Genomic DNA, 24,701 nt, shown 5'->3' on the forward strand with positions numbered 1-24,701 from the left:
TTACTGCTGCATCACAAATGCTTAGACTTATGCCTGGCATAGAATAAATCACTCAGTAAATATTTCATGAATGATTATTTCATACATGTATTTTACACATGTAGAACAAACAAGGCACATTTAAACTGTATTCAGAATCTACCCATGTCTCACCATCTCACACTATCAAGGGCCAAGAGGCTTTTCTCTTCTGGACTGTCGCAATAGTCCCTTAACTAGTCTCCCTGTTTTCAACTTTGCCCCTTAAAGTATAGACTCGGCACATCTCCCAACAGCTCAAAACCCTCACCTGAGGGGTGGGGGTGGGGGAAGGCCATGGCTTAAAATAAGACTCTGATGACCTGCCCTAGTCCTCCTCCATATTGTCCCCTGATTTTATTTCCCTCCACTCTCCCACCTAATACCACTTGGTCCCAGCCCGAAGACCCCCTCAGGGGTCTAGCACTTGCTGTTTCCACTGCATAGAATGTACTTCCCTCTTTCCATCAGTTCTCTGCTCGGTTGTCACCATATTACAAAGGGCTTCCTTGACCCCCTGACTGTGTTAAATGAAATAACAGTCCCTACCCCTGCCTAACTCTGCTTATTTCCCCTTACCCTACTTTATATTTCTTCATATCACCTATGTTACTAATTGATTGGATTGTCTGTCTTCCCTTGATTTGAATGTTTCATAAAAGCATGAAGTTTCTTTTGTTCAGTGTCATATCTTTAGTGGTAAAGAATGTCAGACACATAGAAAGCATGTGATAAATATTAAAGATAGTGTGGGATAAGTATATACTATGAATTAATGTGTACAAAAATAGAAGCATTGCTAATTATTTTTTATAATGTGAAAGCTTGAGGGAGCCATTATAATTACCAATATAAATGCAAGAACATGAATGAATCAGGCAGTGTTTATTATATTTAGGCATTAGCAAATCAAAAGATAATGAAAGTAATAACGAAGTAATTATTATGAACTTTGTTTCTTCCAATCGTGAATAAACATCTTATTAGGCGCATTTGCACCCAGATTCCCCAACTCATTTCTGTGCTGGGCACCCTTCGGCAGGCCTTCTCTAAAGGAGTTGAGTTATGACTATTCTCTCACGTGGGAAGTCTCGCTGTAAGATTGCTGCAGGCTGGAAATAATGGTGATATTTACCACATATTTCTGGAAAGGCAGAAAGTCTCAGATTGCAGATTCTCAGCACTTTAGCTTGTAATTCATCAGTATGAAGGTGTGAGGAGAAATGCCATGCTGATAATTTAAGGTCTTTACTGCACTGTCAATATATTTAAATAAAGGTTCAGGAGGTAAATTATGACTATTTAAGGTTAAAATGTGGTATGCAGTTGTCAAAACCACTGCTGTAGAGGACCCTCAGCATGCTCACACTCATGCCACAAAAGATTTAATATTTCTTGTTAATACGTTTGAGATTCTCTGAATAGGTCTGTTTCCCTTCCTGTTATTTGTCCATTTTATTTCCTGGGAAGATTATTTATTGTATCTCAAAAATTGGAAGTAAATGATGAAAGTGCTGCATTTTTCAAAGATGTTATTGTCATAAATTCATAACCATTTGAGAATTTATTCTATCTGATGTGCTGTCTTCACACCCAAGGGTTTGTGGTTTCATTTCAGAGACAGGAGGCCAGCGGCCCATTATCAAGGCTGTTGGAATGCTGTTGCTTGTACCCTCACGTGGTGGGAGTTGAAACCAAACTTTTATATAGTTTTTATTTTATTTTTAAATATTTACATATATTTAATTTTAACTTTTATTGTTCCCATAGAATTTTTATCTAGAGGTTAATTTGTTCTTTGAAAAATGGTATGGCCTTATATGTAAACTTATAGTTTCATACAATGACCCAGCAATTTCACTCTTTGATACACGTCCAAGATACAAGCTATACTGCTGCCCATGTACACCAGGAGATGCATACAAGAATGATCCTCACAGTACTGTCCCCAGGAAAAATCTGAAAGCAGCCCAAATTCCCATTGACAGAGGAGTGGATAAACTGCTAAAGTCAGAATGGAATATTATGTAATGAATGAATATTATAATGTAAACTACAGCCTCTTGTAACAACGTGAATGAAACAGCAATAAATCATTTGCAGCAATATTTTTTTTATAAGTTAAAGACAAGTTAAAGACACCCCAAACTTAAATACACAATCACAATAAAAGCAGAAGAATGATAAGCAAAGAAATCAGGATGGTGTAAAATACAATTTAAAGAGAGAAAACACACCCATGTAAATATCCAGACTCACTTTGGATTAGTTACTGTAAAAAAAAGAAAAGATACAATAAAATTACATTTTCTCCTCATAGTTATCTTTATAATATACAGGTATGAGAAATGGATAGTCTAAAATTAGTTTATCATAACCTTCAAACTTAATTATTTTCCTGTCTTATTGCTAGTCAGATGAATCTTGACTCTACAGTCAAGATCATTGTGCAGCGGAAAATAATGCCATCAAAAGGAGCATCCACATGGATTATCGAAGTATTTGAATATGATTTATTTTATTTTTAAAGGTAATCTATATTAATGTGAACACATTCTAATATGAACAAATGTATTTTACCTTAAAAATTATATACTTTATTGGATCACATTGTGATAAGTAAAAAATAATAATTCTAATTATAAATAACATTCTCCAAAATAAGACCTGCCTTGGGGTGGTGAACACATAGTACAGGGTACAGATGATGTGTTGTAGAATTGTGCACCAGAAATCTGTATAATTTTGTCAACCAGTGTCATCCAAATAAATTAAAAGCAAAAATAAATTACAGTTTTAAAAAGTAAAAGAGAGAGAATTATTTTGGAGAACATTCTGACAAACATTGAAATCTACACATTTTTGGCATTACTATTTTGGGCAGCATCACTTTTTCTAATATTCATATAAAGAGGAGATGGGCACATATTAAAAGGCATTTCATTAAAACCTCACTGTGCTCATAAAACCAAATCAATGAAGGTAAAGTAAAAGGAGTTATTATTACTTATAGAGCATTTAGTATGTGTCAACCACTCTGTTTTAAGTACTTTACAACTGTAAATTAATTTAATTTCCATCACAACCTTATGAGATAGTTAATATTACCATTTACAAATAAGGAAACAAAATTTGGTAAAGTGTCTAAGGTCACACAGGTATAGTAGTTGCCCTGCATTTGTGGGGGATATGTTCCAGGACCCCTAGCGGATGCCTGAAACCGAAGATAGTACCAAATCCTATATATAACTACCTTTTTTTTCCTATACACACATACCTATGGTAAAGTTTAACTTATAAATTAAGCACACTAAGATACTAACAATAGCAATAATTAATAATAAAATAGAACAACCATAACAATACATTGTAATAAAATTCTTGTGAATGTGGTTTCTCTCTCTCCAGTAATACTTATATTTTTCAGTCCAAACTTACATCTGAATCTTTGTAATCATTCCTTGCTTGCAGGAAATGGCTTGGTGTCACTCGTTTCGGGGGATCACTCCCCTGCTAAAGTCCCTGGACAGACTCAGTGCTTTTTGGCGCAGCATGTCCATGGGAGCACGTTTGCTGTTTGTGTCTTCTACCCACAGATTTAATGCCTCTTCTATCTTAACTAAGCACTTATTATGCACTGTGGTCATAACCTTTTCAGGTTGAGGTGAAACAGGAAAACTAGCATTAATTCCTTTTTCCTCCTTTACAATTTCAGGGATAAAAAATTCATTCTTACCATAGATCTTTGCAACCTCAGCATAGGACTTTTCTGCTTTTCTTAAGTCAAGAACTTTCATCTTTTCACCGAAAGGAAGCACTTTGTTGTTCCTCTTTGACATATCCAAATTGCCAAACTGCATCAATACTCATGTGCTTTGGAGCCATTATTAAGAAAATAAGGATGACATGAACACAGCACTGTGATGCCAGGACAGTGGATCTGACAGCCAGGGGCGATTAAGCAACTAACTGGCAGGGCGCCCTGCAGCGTGGAGACACTGGACAGAGGGATGACTCGCGTCCTGGGTGGGGTGGAGCCGCACGGCCTGAGATTTCCTCACACTGCTCCGAACAGCATGCTGCTTAAAACTTAGGTATTGTTTATGTCTGGTATTTTCCGCCTAATATTTTGGAGCTGCAGCTGACCTCTGGTAACTAACATTGCAGAAAGTGAAAAGGCATGTAAGGCGGGACTTCTGCAGCAAGTGGCAGAACCAGGATCCTAAGCCAGGAAGTGATTCCTGAGCCTGGCTCTTACCTTGTGCTCTGCAGCCACTCAGTGGCACTTCGTGTGACTTTCTGTATTTTCACTTCTTGCAGTGACATCATTTTATGCCTATATTTTGTAACACTGACTAATCATCTTCTGTTGCATCTCATTTGCCTCGCTTTTCTGTTTCTTATTCACTTGCCTGGGTAACACTGCTGACCTATCTACAGTAAGCCAATGTGTACTAATTTTGACTAGATGGTTTTCATTCCCTTAGACATCTGTCTAAAAGATGGATTGTGATCCTTCCCATAGCAACTTTACTGTGTTTAAATACTGAAAAAACAAACAAATCTTGGAGAATTAAGGGGAAACTTTTCATAAGTCTGCCTTGAATTTTAGAACATTGTTAGATATTTGGGTTGTATACAAGGTTATTAGGCTTTAGTATGAGATGCATCTGTCAAGTTCTAAATTCTGATGTGTTAGAGATTATTTATAAAGCTATATAAAATTACAGTTTTCCTTCAGTTTTCTTTATACACAGATTCCTGATCACTGTTTAGTGTCACTCATGGTGACTCAGGAAGGTCTCTTATATCAAATTTGATTCAAAAAAGAAATTTTTGTTTTTAACAAACTTAAAGACAAAAATCAAATGGAAGATTCCACTATGGATAAAAACCCTATTGATATGTTGATTTTGGTCAAGATAACAAAAAAATTGAATCCATTGTATGCAGTTAATAAAATGTGATTTTCAGGATGTCTGAGTAAGTTACAAATTCTTTAACATTTAAAAAAAGTTAAATATTTAAGGAGCACAGAAAAGGCAACGTCGCCTCTTTTGATGGCCTCTCTCAGTCTTTAGGAATTTTTTCCTGAATAAAGTGTTAGAATTTTATATAACCATGTACTTTCGTTATTGTTACTCTGAAATATGCCTGAGAACATTTTTTACTTTTCTTTGCAGATGACAGAAACGATCAGGAGAGTAGCTTAAGAAACTTAATCAAAGAGCTGCCAGACACGCACTACTGCCTCCTCAAGTACCTATGCCAGTTCTTGACAAAGGTAGCGAAACACCATGTGCAGAATCGCATGAATGTTCATAATCTCGCCACTGTATTTGGGCCCAGTTGCTTTCAGTAAGTTATGGAATTTGCTTTTAATAATATCACATACTCCTTTTCTTTTTAGCACTGCCTGAAATTGCTGGGATGTAGACGCATATTCCAGTTGGAAAAGTCAACCAGCTTATGTTGAAGTTCCATGCTGTTGGGCATTTCGGTCTAGTTTTTTGTCCTAGTTTTGAAGAAAGCAAATACTTTCTTATGAAAAAATCATTTGTTATATTTCAAACAACATTATTTAAAATTCTGGAAATAAGTTTTACTTTAACCAGAAAGGGCATTAAAGAAATCTAATCTGAAACTTTGATCAGCAGAAAGGGAAGGAATATGATGTAGTGCATATTTTTAGTAGTGATAAAGTTTGGAATATTGCTAAATGGATGGAAAATTGCAAGCAGAATATGTCAGTGACAGAAAAAAATGTAACCTCAGCTACATTTATTTATTTTCTAGGAATAAACTAGATTAGAAATAAACTTGTTCTGTAGTAGGCACTGTATCACTAGCCACAGGAACTTTGGTAAAGCTTTAAATTTTATTTTCGCTGTTATAACCCTGTCGAAGCTCTTTAATGTATAAAACGTGATCTTAAAATGCAAGGACTTTGCTTTTAACTCTCCTATTAATCTTCGCTGATATCAAACACATCCCTTCTAGTTATAAGGAGAGAGAAAGAGTGCGTACTCACACTTTAAAAGCTCTCATCAATTCTCAGGAAGTTTGTTGTTTTTTTTTTTAATAGAGTATCCACTTATCCACTCCATTAATCTATAGACCCATCCAACTGCCCAGAACTAGTAATTTTACAGTCCTGAGAATGATTGTCTGGGTATAAACTCTGGTTTAGATCACAGTGGCTGCAGGGTTCCAGCACCTCTGTAGCCTACTAGGGGGAGAAGTTCTACCTTAGTGATGATCCCAGTTGTAACCTTAGGGACTGAAATTTTAAATAATGCCATTTTATAGGATATGTTAGGATCTGATGAGTAAATATTTTAAACACAGACTCCACTACTTTCTTCTCTTATTCAGGAGCTCTGTGGTAGTAAAAAACTCTATGTCTTTTTACTTCTATCTGCAGAGTAAGTTTTATTTTGATGACTTACATGTAAGGAATAAAGATAAGTAGCAACCTACACAGCAGTTTTGAAACCCTAGATTCTAGAAGAGGTTAAAGTGAATTTGTAAATAAAATGCTTACATGCACATGCATACCACATTGGTAACTTACTGTCTTGGGCTTGATCTGGAATTTCTAATCACCTGCCTCAATTAGTCAAAATATCAAATAAGTGATGAGTTTTATTATAGAATCTATTAATTATTATACCTTAAACTTTGTATTGTAAAATATACATGATAAAATTTGTCATTTTAACCATTTCTAAGTGTATTAAGTTCATGTTTAAGTTCAATGGTATTAAGTATATTCCTATTGTTGTGATCTATTCATTGGTGTGTACTTCTAAACTTTGGGATATAAAAGCCACTACCAGGTTCTTTTCTCATTGAAATAGACTATAATACTTATAAGAGAGAGTGTTTATTAAGCTCATACCAAGTACTGTATTGTCTCATTTATCTAATTGATTCTAAAGAGGCAGAAGTGATTCTTTTGTCCTTGAAGTTCCTCTAGCTAGGTCAAGGAAAAGTAGACACTTCATCTCTAGTGACCACAGTTAAGGCTGCATATGTTATAAAGATGATCAGTGGAAAGGTGCCATTCAAGGATAAATCTCACCATGATCCACTTAAAAGACAGAGAAAATACTTTTCTTAATAAATAAGGTGAATATATTGTACAGTCAACAGATGAGAAAGATTTATTTCTAAGAGATAAGGTAATATCCTCATGAAATAATAATTTTTGAAATAATATAAAATTTTAGATACAAAATATTATCTAAGAAATATATTATCATAAAAATGAAAAGAAATACACCAACATATGATTGGTGTTATGGATGCTGGGCTTCTTGGTAACTCTTAATTATGAGGTTTTCAACAGGTACATCTAGTTACAGGTTGATAAATTTAGATGATCTTGTAATATTATCATTGTGAAATATTCAAACTACATAGAGGTATGTAGAATGAAAATAAAGTATCCTCCATTAATCCCTCCCATTCCAACCTCTTTTCCCTAGAGATAAAATCAGTAGCAAGTAGGTCTGAATCCTTCCAGCCTTCTTTCTGAACACATCCATAAATCTATTTTTAAACATAAATTGGATTCTGGTGCATATATTGTGAAGCTTGTCTGTTTTTATGGTAGCACTAGAACTTTTAATATCAGCATATTTATATATCTCATTCTTTAAACGTATTGAATAGTGTAAATTTGTTCTAGTTTAACCATACCTGTACTAATGAGCACTGAGGTTGTTGTCGTTTTTAAAAAAGCTAAAACAGAGTTGCAGTGTATGGTGCCAGGTGGGTGCTAGATATATTGGGGGTGGGGGGAGACTTTGTAAAGCATAGGATTGTCTAACCACTCTGCTGTACACCTGAAACCAGTACAAAGTAATATTAAAAATAAACTGTAATTGAAAAAGAAAAACTTAACCACCAATAAAAAAAATTATTTAAGAAAAAAAGGAAACAGTTGCAGGGAAGATCTTGAGTGTGACTCTTTATATATATCTGCAACTATTTCTTTAGAATTGATATCCTAGAATTGGAATTGCTCAGCTGAGTGGCTTACACATTTTATAATATACTTTGGCAAAGTTATAATATTTTTATAGTATACTATAAAATATACACAGTAATAGGTATTTTTGTATGAAAAATACATCAAACTATAGATTGTAAGCTATATATGTTCTATATGATTTTTTTCCTAAGGAAATTCTTAATATCCCAGTTTCTAAAATAAGTAATAATCTTCCTAAAGAATATTATTATTCTTAAAGATTAGCAGGAATTGCTTTCCAAAAGTTTGGATATTTATTAAAGTGGGTGCTGGACTTAGTGGTTTGATTAGCCTGACATAAGAGATAATGAGTGTAGTCCTTGTTCTGCCACTGATTGTTTTGACCTTCTGCATTATTTACTTTGCTGTTACATTTTCGGCAAAACGGGACCTACAAAGTTTGCTTGAAGCTTAAGCAAGACCCTAAGAGGAACCTTGGTGCATAGTAGACAATGCTTGGTGTTGGAATTCTTGTACATTTAACTAAATACGTGTGTAATTGTATTAAGGGAAAGATCAGGTTTTATAGATTTGGCCTATCATATCACCTAACAAAGTGAGCTCCTTAGAAACATGAGGTGGGAGATACAACATTCTTCTTACCTCAGTTGTCTTAGTTTTCACTTTCTTACATATAGTGCAAGCTTCTTACAGTATTATATATGCTTTTTAATACTAAAAGAAAAAAATGTTTCTTGTCCAATAAAACTTCTGAATATAAACCAACTTCTCTAACTTACTACTGGTAACAGACACAAAATCTTATGACTTCCTCAAATTGTTTTGACACTACCCACCTCCCAGATTAATCTGCCACCAGGAAATGACCTTCACCAGCCTTAGGAATACTGGGTCCTTCTCCTTGGCAGCTGCCTTGCAGCTGAGTCAATCAGCCACCTGCCCAGAGCTTCTGGTTCCCCAGAGCTTTTGGACCCCACACTAGGATCTTAATTCCTGATGGGCTGCCAGAGGGGCTACATGTGCAACCTGGAAGTCTAGAACAGTTAAATCCCTTTGACAATGGGAAACAGGAGTCAGGAGAAAAGTAGATCCATCTCTTCTTTCTCCTGCCCGTGGAATACTATATCCCATGGCTTATCCTTGCAGCCCATCTGTTGAATTCCAGACTGCCACACAAGACATTTGGCAAGCAAAGTGCTGTGTGCCTGTCATTGGGTTCTTTGTGAAAGAGCTATACGCACTTTACACTGTTGTACATTGTTTCACATCTCTGCTTGCTTCCTTTCTTCACTCATGCTACCTTACATCCTACTCCCAAAATCATGCACCAACATCCTTGTTGTCTGCTCAGTCTTTGTTTTCTTGAGAATCTGCTGTGAGGCAATGTGCACCTGAGGACACAACAAGACTGTTTCAATACAGGAGGAAAACCTATTTCATAAAGATATGGTGAGGTATGTTGTACTTTAAGAATTTAAAGGATAATATTGGCTGTACATGATTTTTCTTTTCACATGCTGACCTTGGAATCTAATTTTCTCATAAACAGCAACTCCATTCTATCAAGTGATGGTCGTTGGCACCGATTCAACGCCAACAAGAAACCCCAATTTGAGGTGTGGTGAAGAAGGAAACTTTATTCAGTGCAAAACAGCTGACTTGTGTTACAGCTGTGAAAACGGCATGGCTGTGGAACAGCTCAGTTGTGATACAACACGATTTTGCACGGATATGGAACAGCTCTGGGATCAGGCGGCCCTGGGGCCAGGCCCCCCTCCGGCTAGACAGCTCTGCTCCACTCCATGCCAGCCTGCTTTGCACTGTGCTACTCTGCTCTGCTCCACGATGGTCAGCTTTGTTCCACTCCACTGCTCCACTCCTCATAGGTTTGCTTCACATTGCTCTGGTGCGATATCTTTGGTGTTTCAGCTCAGCCAGGCAGGCCCAGTCTTCCTTCTTCTGTGGAGAGGGAAAGTACGCTTCCCAAGCCAGAGGGAAGCCGGACAGAAGTCCCCACCACTGGTCCCTGACTGGCCCATCCTCATGCAAATGAGGGTGCCATGTCCTTGCAGTTTGGCCCAAAAGATTATAGGGATAAGAGTATTTACTTATGTGGTCTCTTTGTTTTGCAGTTTCTTTTTTTTTATTGTTCAAATACGTTTGTCTCCATTTTCCCACAACCACTTTCCCCTGTCCCACCCACCCTCAATCCTTCCCCACTTTGGTTTTGTCCATGGATCCTTAATACATCTTCCTCGATTTGACCTTCCCCTTTATTTCCCCATTACCCACCTGCCCCCTTCCCTCTTGTTACTGTCAGTTTGTTTTTTCTTTCAATGTTGCTGGTTATATTTTTCTTGCTTGTTTTGTTGATTAGGTTCCACTTATAGGTGATATCATGGGGTATTTGTTTCATATTTAAATCTTGAATATATGTGAAAATTATTTTAGAAAAGGTATGATATAGGATCTAAAAGGTATTAAATATGCTCTTATATCTTAAATTTTTAAATATTTAGATACTAAATTCCAGTGAAATTTATTTTGGAATAAGGTATTATTTAAGGATGCAATTTTTCACTGAAATAATTAGCAAGGAAATCAAACATTATCTAGTGAGTAATTCATACTTTGCCAAGTGACTGAGAATGTCACTTTATCATCATATCTAGTTCTTAAATATAATTTGGCCTGCTCTGGGCTCAGTTATACTATAATGATCTATCTGCTTCTCTGGTGGTAATGTCATTCCCTTTTTATTTTAATGTCATGAGCTGTTTTCTTCTACTTAATTCATTTTCAGGATTGTCCTGGATAGTTATGTGCATATATTCTCTCAGAACTTCAGAATACTTTTCTAGTTTTAAAATTTCCATTTAAGTTTAGATTCATCAGGAATAGTTGAAATATTTAGTATTGAGTCATTTGATTAGTGAAATGACCACTCATCCAATTTAGTCCCGTTTTTACTTATATATTTTTGTTTCTTAAAATTTTAGAAGCTTGAAAAAATTTGAAAAATTGTTAGATAACAGTGAAAATTATCCACTAATTCTACTACTTAGAAATAATAACTTTAAATTTTTAACTACTTCCTTTTAGCCTTCTCCCAGGTATATATTCTTTTTTAAAATTTTATCAATATTATATTTTATATACCTTTTTAATCCTTTTATACAAAACATTATATTATAAAAGTTTTTCTTTGGTTTATATCATATTTTTATTTGTTCCTTTAAATCCATCAGTTTACATTGTTTTTTTATTTGCTGATAACCAGGACATTTTATTGTATACAACAGATTCTGTGTGTATACCACAAGAGTATTATTCAATCATCTATTTCTCATGGTGAACCCATAAACATAATTTGTATTCTTATACTTTCATATATATAAAAAATGAAGTGTGCAAAGCATCAGTTTTTAGGATTACAGAGCTAAAAAACAACTGATAACATTTATTTTGGTCTGTTTCAGTTGAAGCTTTGAACTAGGCAAGAAAATAATCAATTGCCTTTTAGAGGAAAAATGAAACAGATTGAAACAGATTGGTGTGGGAAGATTTCTACATTATCATTGTCCCTTGGTCAGGTGGGTAGCAGTATTAACTTGAACCATATAAAAGTACCATTTTTCTAGTTCAAAATGGCCAAGTATCGTGATTTTATATAGTTCAATGTAATAGTAAATTCAAGTCCATCGTTCCTATATCAGCTAAGAACATGCGTTTAAATCACAAGAAATTGAATGTATAAGATGATACTACAACTTCTCCATTAGATGTTCTCTTACTTTTTTTCCAAGAATCATGGTGATTCATAATTTTGTGTGATCTACACAGTGTTTCTCTCAATATTCTGTGTGAAGGGTAAATTTATTACTCATGTTAGTGGTAATAATGGTGCTTCAAGCCTTTGTTTTTCAAACAGATGTAATCAGAAAGGGTGCTTTTTTACCTTGGTCACTCAAGAAGTGGCAGTAGATCTTCAGGTGGTTGCTCAGCAAACTGAGTGATTACTTTTTTGTAATATGTGAAGTTAGTGACAAATAATATTGAACACCATACAGTGTGATTTATATTTTTTCTATGTGAAATAATTGTGAGGAGCAGGGATCTTTTTCCTAACAACCTTAGGTCAGTGCATTTTAGGTCAGTGTTTAAGTGAGAAGGGAGCAAGTATAGATGTTTTGTAGGTCCTTTTACCTTATCAGTGTGAGGCAATGTTTTTAAAATGTGTAAACTCTTCTCTGGAATATACCTCTCTGGAGAATAAACAGGCTTAGTAGTTGAACATTGCCAGCTGGGGCCAAAGATTTCTTATCTGTTGAAAAATAACTCCTGGAGTCCTTCACTCTCTGTGGGAATGCAGTGATTAAACAATAACATTTGCCTGACATTTGATCATCTGCAGAACTGTACAGTCCAGCATAAATTCAAGGATCCTTAAGTCAGTCAGTTGTATATTAAAGAAAAACACCCATCCAGACAACATCCACACTAGTCTATTAAGTAATAATTTTAAAACTAAATTGCATGTTCCCCTTCACACATACTTTCAAAGGACTTCTACATTCATGATTTTGTTTATTCCTTATATCCATCTTAGGAAGAGAGAAGGTTCCATTGGGGTGGCTGGCGGGTGTGTGTCAGTGATTGGCCACAGCTATCAATACATCACCAGTAAATAGGAAGACTAAGAATAGGATGTTTTCTGACTCTTGGACTGCTGTATTTCTCACTAGGTCACATATTTTCCCAAGATGTTGTTATATAATGCATTGTACTCTATCTTGCTAGTCATGCAAAGAGCAATGACTTTTTTTCCTAGCAGTCATGAGTTATTTTTGGGATTTATGACCTTCATTGTAACTTTCCCCATGCATGTATAGTCAGTTATAACTTTTAAAAACTGAAGAAAGCAGTTGAAATGAATCCTACTTTTTGGTGGCAAAAAAAGTGTAAATGTAGATTCTTATACTTCTGATTTTCTCATTTTCTATACCTTTAAAAGAAAATTCATGTGAAAGCAAAAGCAAAATCAATTTACTAACACAGTGTGGCTGCTCTCTTTAAGACTTCAAAATAAATACTAGTGCCATACGTGTTGCTCAGGTGTAACCTTGAAAATAGCTTTTGCGTCACCATCCAGTGATGACAAGTGGCAAATTTAGGCATGTATACAAAAAATGTGTAAATATGTACATTGAGGCATGTTTTTTAGCTGTTGACGAAATCCAGTGGCAAATTTATATTTCAACATTATTATGGGAGTGTGTGTGTACACTTACATAATCTCCAGAATTATCTTATACCTCCACATCTGCCTTCTATATAGACAGTTGTCTTTCTTTTCTTTCCATGAGGTTACTATAGAAATTCAGTCTTGAAGGAGCATAATTCTACTCTCTCCTCTGTTACTAACCAGCTCTGTGTACTTTAAGCAAGTCACTTAATTTTGCTAACCCACTATTTGCTATTAGATGATATATGAATTTCTTTTCAGCATTTAGATTTTATGAGATTTTAGGTTCTTTATTGTTCAAATACATTTGTCTCCATTTCCCCCCACCACTTTCCCCTGCCCCCCCACCCCCCACCTCTTATCCTCAATCCTTCCCCACTTTTGCTTTGGCCCTGTTTCCTTTATACATGTTCATGTACTTGACCTTATCCCTTCTTTTCCCCGTTACCCCCCTCCCTCCTTACTCTTGTTACTGTCAGTCTGTTTTTTTTTTTCCAATGTTGTTGGTTGTCTTTTTCGTGCTTGTTTGTCTTGTTGATTAGGTTTCACTTACAGGTGATATCGCATGGTATTTGTCTTTCGCTCCCTGGCTTATTTCGCTTAGCATAATGCTCTCTAGTTCCATCCACGCTGTTGCAAAGGGTATTAGCTCACTCTTTCCTTCTTTCTTTCTTTCTCTTTTCTTTCTTTCTTTCTTTATTACTTTCTTTCTTTCTTTCTTTCTTTCCTTTCTTTCTTTCTTTTTCTTTCTCTCTTTCTTTCTCTCTCTCTCTCTCTCTTTCTTTATTTCTCTTTCTTTCTGCTGTGTAGTATTCCATTGTGTAAATGTACGATAGTTTTTTGATTCACTCATTTATTGATGAGGACTTAGGTTGCTTACAGCACTTGGCTATTGTAAATTGTTCTGCTATGAACATTGAGGTGCATAGGTTCTTTTGAACTGGTGTTTCAGGATTCTTAGGGTATAATCCCAGAAGTGGAATTGCCAGGTCAAAAGGCAGCTCCATTTTCAGCTTTTTAAGGAAATTCCAAACTGTTTTCCACAGTGACTACACCAGTTTGCATTCCAACCAACAGTGTACTAGGCTTCCTTATTCTCCACAACCTCACTAGCACTTGTTGTTTGTTGATTTGTTTATGATGGCCATTCTGACTGGTGTGAAGTCGTATCTCATTGTGGTTTTAATTTGCATCTCTCTGAAGGGTAGTGATGATGAGCATCCTTTCATATGCCTCTGGGCCCTGTGTGTGTCCTCCTTGGAGAAGTGTCTGCTCAGGTCCTCTGCCCATTTTTTAATTGGATTGTTTGTCCTCCTGGAGTTGAGTCGTGTGAGTTCTTTATATATTTTGGAGATCAAACCCTTGTCTGAAGTATCATTGGCAAATATATTTTTCCATAGGATTTGTTCCCTTTTCATTTTGCTGATGTTTTCTTTAGCCAAACAGAAGCTTCTTATTTTGATGAAGTCCCATTTGTTTGTTCTTTATGTCCCTTGCTCTAGGGGACATATTTGTGAAAATATTGCTGTGTGGAATACCTGAGAGTTTCTTGCCAATGTTCTCCTCTAGGAATTTTATGGTGTCATGACTTATATTTATGTCTTTTATCCATCTCGAGTTTATTTTTGCATACGTTGTAAGTTAGTGGTCGAATTTCATTTTTTTTGCATGTACCTATCCAGATCTCCCAACACCATTTGTTGAAGAGGCCATTTTTACTCCATTTTAGGCTTCTACCCCCTTTGTCTAAATTAATTGACCATAGAGATATGGGTTTATTCCTGGGCTTTCTATTCTGTTCCATTGATCTATGTGTCTGTTCTTATGTAACAGTATCAGACTGTTTTGATTACAGTGGCCTTGTAATATAGTTTGATGTCAGGTAATGTGAGCCCTCCTACTTTGTTCTTTCTCAAAATTGCTGAAGCTGTTCAGGGTTGTTTATGGTTCCTTATAAAATTTTAAGTGTTTGTTCTATGTCTATGAAATACATCATTGGTATTTACTAGGTATTGCATTGAATTTATAAATTGCTTTGGGTAGTATGGGCATTTGATGGTGTTAATTCTTCTAATCCATGAACATGGTATATGCTCCCATTTATTTGTGTCTTCCTTAATTTCTTTCTTCATTGTTGTATAGTTTTCTGAGTACAGGTCTTTTACCTCCTTGGTTAAGTTTATCCCTAGGTACTTTATTTTTCTCGTTGCTATAGCGAATGGGATTTTTTTTTCCTGATATCTTATTCTGATATTTCATTGTTGCAAAATACACGTTCTTTTCAAAGGCATATGTAACATTTTCAAAGATAGACCACATGATAGGACACAAAACAAGCCTCAACAAATTTCAAGAAAATTGAAATCATAACAAGCATTTTCTCTAACCACAAGGGCTTGAAACTAGAAACCATCCTCAAGTTAAAAAAACTCAAAAATATTCACACTCATGGAGACTGAATAGCATGCTATTAAACAATGAATGGGTCAATAATGAGATCAAAGAAGAAATCAAAAAGTTTCTGGAAACAAATGAATATGAACACACAGCAGTCCAAAACTTCTGGGACATGGGGAAGGCAGTCCTGAGAGGGAAGTTTATAGCAATTACAGGTGTACCTAAAAAAGAAACATTTCAAATAAAAAGCCTAACCCTACAGCTTCAAGAACTGAAGAAACAACAACAAAGCCCAAAGTGAGTAGAAGGAAGGAGATAATCAAGATCAGATAAGAATTAAATGACAAAGAGACTAAAAGAACAATTCAAAGGATCAACAAATCCAGGAGCTGGTTCTTTGAAAAGAAACAAAATTGACAAACCTTTAAGCAGACTCATCAAGAAAAAAAGAGAGAGGACCCAAATAAATAAAATCAGAAATGAAAGAGGAGGAATTACAACTGATAACATAGAAACACAAAGGATTATAAGAAATTACTATGAACAACTATATGCCAAGAAATTAGATAACCTAGGTGAAATGGACAGATTTATAGAAACATATAACCTTCCAAAACTGAATCAGGAAGAAGCAGAAAGCCTGAATAGACTGATAACAGCTGGTGAAATTGAAACAGTAATAAAAAAACTCCCAGCACACAAAAGCCCTGGACCAGACAGTTTCACAGGAGAATTTTACAAAACATTTAAGTAAGAGCTAACCCCTGGCCTTCTCAGACTATTCCAAAAAGATTCAAGACGAGGGAAGACTCCCAAACTCTTTTTATGAGGCAGAGTCATCCTAATCCAAACCCAGATAAAGACACAACCAAGAAAGAAAACTACAGGCCAATGTCGCTGATGAACATAGACGCTAAAATCCTCAACCAAATATTGGCAAACCAGCAATACATTAAAAAGATCATCCACCATGATCAAGTGGGATTCATCCCAGGGATGCAAGGACGGTTCAATATTCGCAAAACAATAAATACAATTTGTCACATAAACAAAAGGAAAGACAAAATCACATCAATAGATGCAGAAAAAGCATTTGATAAGGTATAGCATCAATGTGTGATAAAAACACTCGGCAATGTGGGAGTAGAGGGGACATATCTCAACATAATAAAGGCCATATATGAGAAACCCTCAGTCAGCATCATACTTAATGGGCAAAAACTAAAAGCTTTCCCCCTAAGATCAGGCACCAGACAATGGTGTCTACTTTTACCCCTTCTATTCAGCATAGTATTGGAAGTCCTAGCCACAGCTATCAGACAAGAAAAAGAAATAAGAGGCATCCATATTGGAAAGGAGGAAGTAAAACTGTCATTGTTTGCAGATGACACGATAGTGTATATAGAAAACCCTATAGACTCCATCAAAAAACTACTCAACCTAATAAGTTAATTTGGCAAAACAGCAGGACACAAAGTCTATATTCAGAAATCAAAGGCATATTTGTGATTTCTATTTTTTATAATTTTTATTTATTTATTTGGTACATACTATATGCCGGTAGTCAGTGTGCCAGATGTTGATCAATTATTCCTCAAATAATTACCCAATTACAGTTGTGTGACAACTGTTGCAGTAGAATTTATAATAGAGATCCTGATCATGTGAGCAATTGAAGGCTTATGCCGGTGAGGCAGCTTGTGTTTCTTTGACTAAGATGGAGTGCTCTCTTTCCTTTTTAATGCACTCCACATCCTCCAAGTTCTGTATATTTCCTCTTTGGTTGATTCTGATGACTCCCTAACTGGTTTTCCTTTTTGCTCTCGCCCACTTCAATCCAAATCCACATTATGCTGGTATTACCTATTTAAAACAAATCAGATCATATTTGTCTCTTGCTTCTAAGACCTACATTCAAGGATATTTCTTTTCTTTACCATAGCTAGCATTCAAAGCCTTTAATGATTTGGTGCATAAATTCTTCTGTACCCTCATCTTTTCTACTTCCCAAAAACTATCTATCAGGGATCTAGAGATGGACAACTATAATAAGATGAGAGGAAAATTGGGGGATTGAGCTGGAGTTTGGAAGTCATTCATTCTAATTTACTTTTTGAAAACACAATGAAGAAACTCTCCAAGAATGGCAGCATCCTAGGGAACATCTATAGCTACATAGTTGGAAAAGACATTTGGAGAGAATGGAGGAATAAAAGCAAGTGTAACATCACAAATACCAGAGAAAATGGAATCTCAGGAAAGACTGGACTATGGAAAGGGGTCAAGTATACTGGATTTGGAGATGTAGAGATTATTTCAATCATAATAACAGACATATTATGATACTTTATAGTCCTTCCAAAAGAATAATCTTCTGAGTAACACTCATTTAAAAAAAACATTATGAAAAGCATATTACATGGGAAAAATAATTACCTCTGGGTTTAGAAAAGAAACCTCTCTTTCCTGAATTAATTAGTGCTCACTTAGATCTATTACTACAAATTGTGGCAGATTCAATTGTTGAAATCCTCAGCTTTTTACCATCAGATACAGCCACTGTTAAATTTGTCATACCTCCCTAAGTTTCCCATTAGAGAACAAAAGCGGGGAAACACATTTGTTTTCTGGTTTAGATTCCCAAAGTAGAATGTAAATGAATGAAGACTTAATTTTTGATGAGTTCTATAGAATCTGTGATTAAATAACATGTTTGCTATGCACACAGCTGATTGGAATGACTATTCTTGTGTTAGACTGGGCTCTAACACACATGAGTTTTTAAAGATTTAACTATCACAAGTAGAAATAATAGACCCCATTCATGATTAAAGGCTAACAGAAAGTATAAAGGCAGGCCTATCATATGATATTTGTTCTCCTTGATGTTGCTATTGATGATAAAGCAAAACTTTATCTCCCATAGTGAGGCTAGAGAATTACCTTGATAGGTAATGGGAACAATTTTGTGATATTAGGATGGTTCAGGTTATAGGAAGACAGTGTAACCAGACCATCTTGGTTTAAACTTGGCTCCCTCACTTTTTAAGAGTGAGATCTTGGACAAGTTATTTAACCTCTCATTTCTTATTATATAAAAAGGAATAACAATATTATCTACCTTATATAGTGGTTATTTATATATGAACATATGTATGTAAGTGTATTCATATATATATGAAGCTGAGAATAATTCCTAGGACATACTAATATTATATATCATTATAGTTTAGTAATTTTCTAGAAAAGCAGATTCTCTTTAGTTTATGGGTATACTGATTATGGGGCTTCAGGTCAGTGACAATATTACAACAGCAAATTTGTCCTTAAAAATTGGGGAAAAAAGTCTATGCGTTGGAAGCCAGAAGTTCAGGGAGATTTATAATGTTAGGTGCTGTTTCCTAGGTGTAATTATATATGATATTCATTTCTAATATGAAGCAATGTAATTTCATGAGTACAAATTAATAATCTCAGCGATAAATCTACTTTTTTTGAAAAGAAATTTTTAATGAGTTTATTTGAGCCAAATTGAGGACATTTGCTGGGAAGCAGAATCTCAATGGTTTGAGAAAATGTTCAGGAAAATGGCACTTATTTTATACATGTGAATCAAAGCGCAAGGTGCAAGGGGGTTCCATTAAATTCATTGGTGACAGATTAGCTAGGCAAGAAAAAGCAAAGCCAAGAACTCTCGGGGACTGAATAAAAAGTAAAACAAATAGACACATGCCTTTTTTACATAGGTGGGTCTAGGATAGTTAATAGTCAATTAACATGGTAACAGTAGTAATGAGAGGATTTGTGGTCTCTGCTCTGGGGCAGTGGCCGTGCTCTGAGGGGCCTGGGGTTAATAAAAGGAAATTACCCTGACATTTCAAGATGCAAAAAGAAAACAGACAGGCTTGTTTAAGGTAAAGACTGACCATTGTCAGGGAAGATACCAGCCTAGGACATGATTACCTGCCATGTCCTGCTTTCAGTTAGAAAGTTTTAATTTCAGACCATCCTAAGCAGCTGCTTTCGGTCTCCAAGTTTGTAAAATCACCATGCAGGCCTCCCATGAGGCCTTAGGCAGGTTTAGTATTTGGCCCCCTTTTCATCCACCCTCCCCCTTTTTGGTCATAAATCAAAAGAAAGAATGAATTGATGCCCAACTTTTGGTTGGATAAGCCTTCCCATAGTTCTAGGAAGGCTCATTCCTAGGAAGTTTCAGAGCCAGCATTTGTCTTGCTGAACTATGGACCACTGGGGATGGGGCAAGACCGTAACCTTGGATGGAAGTGAAGGCCGAATTTTTCTTAAAAGTGAAAAGCAGATAAATGGGAGGCAGTCAGGTCCTGTGGGCCTTCATTAAGAAAAACACTGGGCCACTTTTAACCTATAAGCTATCACGATCCAGGTTTTGTTGTCTGATTCACTTCTCTATATTTTGCATCTCGTATAACATTTACTCATAGTTTGAGGGCACATCATATCCCTCTTCAGATTTTATAATCTGCCCATGAGATGAGTTTTTATTTCCGGTGGCCTGTCTACTTTCCACTGGCAGCACTCAAGTGCTGTTATTAACCTGATTCTCACTAGTTGTGTAATTCGAAGCTGTAAACTTAAGGTTTAATCAGGACCGAAGCTGTAAGAACACAATGCTGTAAATTACAATTACCATCTAAAATTCCAGAGACCAAGAGGACAGTAAGAGTTTCATAAGTAAATTTCCTGTGCCACAGCAGTAGTTACAGAAAGCCATGTTTTTATAGCCACTTCAGCTTCTCTCTCAATTAATATGGTTGGTAATCTTTGTTGGGTTAGGGGGTAAGCACATTCGCATAATTGAGTTCTAGCATTTATATGTGAAATTCCATTCTCAATATTCCTTTTCCACTAACTTTCTACAGCTTCCCTTGTTCTTAGTTTGTTTCTTTTTACTCAATCAGAAATAACCAACTCATTAAGACAAACTACTTTCTTTTAACCTATCTTGAAAATATACCAACTCTTTCCTTCCTTTTGTAGTAGCATTTCCTATAAATTCCAAAAGAGACACCATAAAAAGAGTATTATTGATAATACAAAAGTTATCTTATACACTTCTAGCAATTAACAGTTGGGTTATATGTATAAGTTTGAAAAGCCCAAAGAACAAGTGTAACTATTATTATTATGATTAATATTGGCAGACGAGTGAAGATAATCAAATTAATAAAGTTCAGCATCAACTTGGAGGTATACAGGCCTTATCAGTGTCTTCTGATAGCTGTCTATGTCTGATGTCAGTGGCTTCTCCAGGAGCCACTTTGATCTCTGCTGTAGGTGGCAGCAAGTGTTAGAGACAGGGGCAGATATCCATCCCTGGTTGGCACCTGATAAGGTCCCTTCCAAGGATGTTGGAGAGAGCCTTTAATTGACATCTTTTCCAGTAGACAAAATCTTCTGGTTGTAAGTCATGGTCTTTGAAGTCTTCATCTCCTGGGAGTGCACCTGTGAAATTAATGTCACTAATATATCAGTCCCTATAAGCTGGTTAATAGGTTTTTGATAATAATGCAGAATATCTCCTTACAGTAAGGTTGGTTCATATGCCCCTTCATTCAGATGACTAGGGCAGCTGGTGACTATTTCATATAGAGAAAGACTGTGTTTACCAAAAGAGGTAGATTTCAGGTAGAGAAGTACTATAAAGAGAGCTTTTGGCCAAAGGAGATTAAAAGCTTCTGAAAATTTACCTGGTTGAGTTTTAATTGTACCATTTGTATGTTCCACCAATATCACAGGGCTGGTAGGCACAATGAAAGTACTGCAGGATAGGCCAAATATTACAAATGGATTGCGTTAATTGTCTAGTAAAATGAATCATTGTAACTCAGAGGGAATTCCCCAATCAGGAATTAGTTTTTCCCAATAATAATTTACCTGCTGTTAAGGCTGTTGCTCTCCTACAAGGGAATGCCTCAACCTAGTGGGAAAAAAAATATCAAATTTTAACTAATATATATTTGTATTCTTCAGGTGGTGGCATTTGGATAAAATCCAATTACCATACAGCAAATGGAGCTCAAGAAAGTGGGAAGTGTCCTTGGGACCCATGTAATGATTTTCTAGGGTTTTATTTGGACAGATAGAACATTTCCTATACACTTTATGAGCTGCCATGGGAGGTTTCCAGTAATGGCTGTTTACGCCATGAAATCATTTTTTATGACCTCCATGTGTTAGCTCATGTACATGTTAAAGAATAGGTAGTTGAGTCCCTGTAAGTAAGATTGGCTTCTGTATGGACTTATATCTCTTTGTGTAGATCAGAGTCCCCCTTTTTGTTGCCATATCCTCTTTTCTTCTGCAGCTGACCATTGGAACTGCAGAAGACAGTCTTTTATTAATTTAATGAGAAGCAAGGAGCAGGCTCAGGTCTGGGTAACATGGCTGTTTAACGCTGCCTGCCTTGCTGCAGCATCAGCTAAATGATTTCTTTTTTGCTTCCATGATGGCAGAATTAGAATGTCTCAGAATTTTGATAATTGCCAGTTGTTTCGATTTCTGTATGATATCTAATAATTCTGCCACCTATTTTCCATTCTTTATGGGCTCCCCTGAGAAAGTTAAGAAGCCTCACTGCTTCCACAACATTCTAGAGTTATGAGCTACACCAAGAGCATAGCTACTGATTGGTGTGCTTTTAAACAGAAATGACAAATATTACTTGCTTTTATTTCAGTGTATTCCTTTTCTAGAATTTTTGATTTTCGTCTTCCTAAAGACTTTCCCCATCTTAAACTCTCTTGTTTTTGGCTGTCTCATACCATATCACATCAAACATTAAAATACACCCACATCCATACTAATTTTAACTTTCTTTAAAAATTGATTTCAGTTAAGTTGTAATTGAATAATTGATATGTTTTTACACATTTAAGTATTTACCAGTTTTAATTTTGCAGTGTTTAGGGGTTCTGCTGTTTGTATTTCAGAATCCTTGAGATCTCAAACATTTTCATTGTCTCATGAAAATGTATCACCCCTAGGCCATCCCTTATGCATTTAATAGATAAAATGACCCTATTCCAAATAAAATGATTTTAGAGAAACCGAGGCGGCTCAGTTAGATCATTCATCCTCAGCTCTGCGGTGACTCCACCCCTTTATGTTGTGTCAGACAGGTACGTATCCTGGTTCTCTCTATAGAAACACAGCTTTGCCCAAAGAAACGAAAGGCAGCAATTAGACATGATGGGGTCAGATTAACTTAGATGAAGGTACTGTTGACCTTGGATGTACAAAGCCTGGTAGACAATGTTTAGCCTGGGTTTTGCATAACCCTACCATTTGAAGTGACAGAAATATTGGGTGAACAGGGAGTTTAAAGATTCTCATTTATTTTAAGTTAAATTAATACTAAGGTAGAGAAAGGCTTATTGTTGTGTCAACTTAGCAACTTTTCTTTTTTGAAAAATAACTTCAAAGAGGAGCAAAATACTAGTGAATTTCTTACCCATTTTAGCCATTCAGTCATTTATATTATCAGTTCCACTAACTCAAAAACATAAACATACACCTAAAATGAGCCATTTTACTGTAGCTAAGGGTTTTAGCTTAATAACCTTTCCCTTAAGTAAGCATAAAAAAATGGTTTCTATCATCAAAATTTGATTGAAAATACGCTGTCAAAAATCCATCAAAGATGGGAGCAAAGTAAGATTAACAAGCAGGGAACCGGTGGGCGGGGGCACCGGCGGCAGTCCTGGCCTTCCCACCGCCTGGCCGCCTGCGGCCTGCGTGCTGCCGTGCCTCTCCACCGGTCCCCTCAGATGGGAGAGAAGCCGAAATACGGTATTTTGAAGGTACTTTACAGCTCCAAAATTATAATAATTATAACATACAAATACTTATTAAGTGTCTGCCCTGGGGACAGGATGGCATAATAGCAAGTGGCCGCACAGACTTTCTGGAGAGGTGACATGATTACACTGAGGTCTCAGGTAAAACAAGTTAGCCCGGTGAAGAGTAGAGGCATGAGTCAGGTCAGAAAGTGGGCAGAGGCCGGTGCCAGACGGACTAGATTCAGATTCAGACTCTGCCACTTACCAGCCGTGATGCCCTGGGACAGTTTCCTTCACCTTTCTGAGCCTTACTCCCTCTTCTGCAAAATGGTCTCCGCAGCAATACTTACCTTGAAGAGATGGCAGACTTAAGTCAGTGAAGACATGTAAAGTGTTTGTACCTAGTAAGCATTCAGTGTCATCTTTTATTTTATTTTTTTTTCCAGGCTCAGAGATGAAGCGTGTTCCAGAAACAGAGAATAGGTCTGTGTTTCTGGAAAATGGGAGGAAGTAATGATGGAAAGGGAGGCTGGGCCAGACTGTGTGGAGCTCTGTCAACTAGAGTGAAAAGCTTAGACTTAGTTCTCAGCAAAATGGAAAGTAGCTGGGATGTTACAAGCAGGGCAGTGGCATTGTCCAATTCACATTTTAAAACATCCCAATTGGCTGCAGTGGGAGGTGTGTGGAGGGCAGCGGTCCCGCTATTGGGTGGTCCTGGTGCGGCCTAGAGTGATAGCGGTGGAGGCAGCAGGCTGAGCAGATCCCGAGGTGCTGTGAGCGCTTGGAATCCTGTGGAAGAGGTCCCTGAAGGAGAGCGTGAGATAGGGTACCGGGGAAGGTCTGGGCCCCAAACCGCTGTCACAGCCCTGCCCTCTCTCTCGTTCCATTTCTCTGTGTGCCTAGTGGTCAATTTCACTTGTCCAAAAATCTAACTTGTCTCCCTCACCTTCCCTTCCAGCCTCCCATCCACTCCCCTGTTTCTGTTCTGTTCAGGCAGAACGGATGCCCTCTTCTCTCAGCGATCCTCAGTAAAAGTCAGTGTCTAGTTCTGTTGACGTTTGCTCTAGCATGTCCTTAAAGTCCTGAAATTTTTTCTGTCATCACCCCACCCCAGACTCATCTTCTCTAAATCATTACAATAACTTTCCAACTGAAGTCTGTGCCTTAAGACTCCTCTCTCTCTGATCCATAATAAAATGTGAAATAGTACATTGCATTTGTGTAC

At 36.5% G+C, this 24,701-nt stretch overlaps 1 protein-coding gene across 1 annotated transcript in view; it reads left to right on the forward strand.

The window, feature by feature from the left end:
* The window catches only part of FAM13A (family with sequence similarity 13 member A), a 266,776-nt gene that overhangs the window by 48,495 nt on the left and 193,580 nt on the right, over positions 1–24,701 (forward strand). The window contains exon 4 of the mRNA XM_054591743.1: positions 5,202–5,376. Within this exon, the coding sequence (XP_054447718.1) occupies positions 5,202–5,376 (175 nt within the window). The remainder of the gene's footprint in view (positions 1–5,201; positions 5,377–24,701) is intronic.

This window comes from Pteronotus mesoamericanus, unplaced genomic scaffold, assembly GCF_021234165.1.
Source record: "Pteronotus mesoamericanus isolate MK-2021 breed Mesoamerican mustached bat unplaced genomic scaffold, CSHL_Meso_final scaffold_232, whole genome shotgun sequence".
NCBI lineage: Eukaryota > Metazoa > Chordata > Mammalia > Chiroptera > Mormoopidae > Pteronotus > Pteronotus mesoamericanus.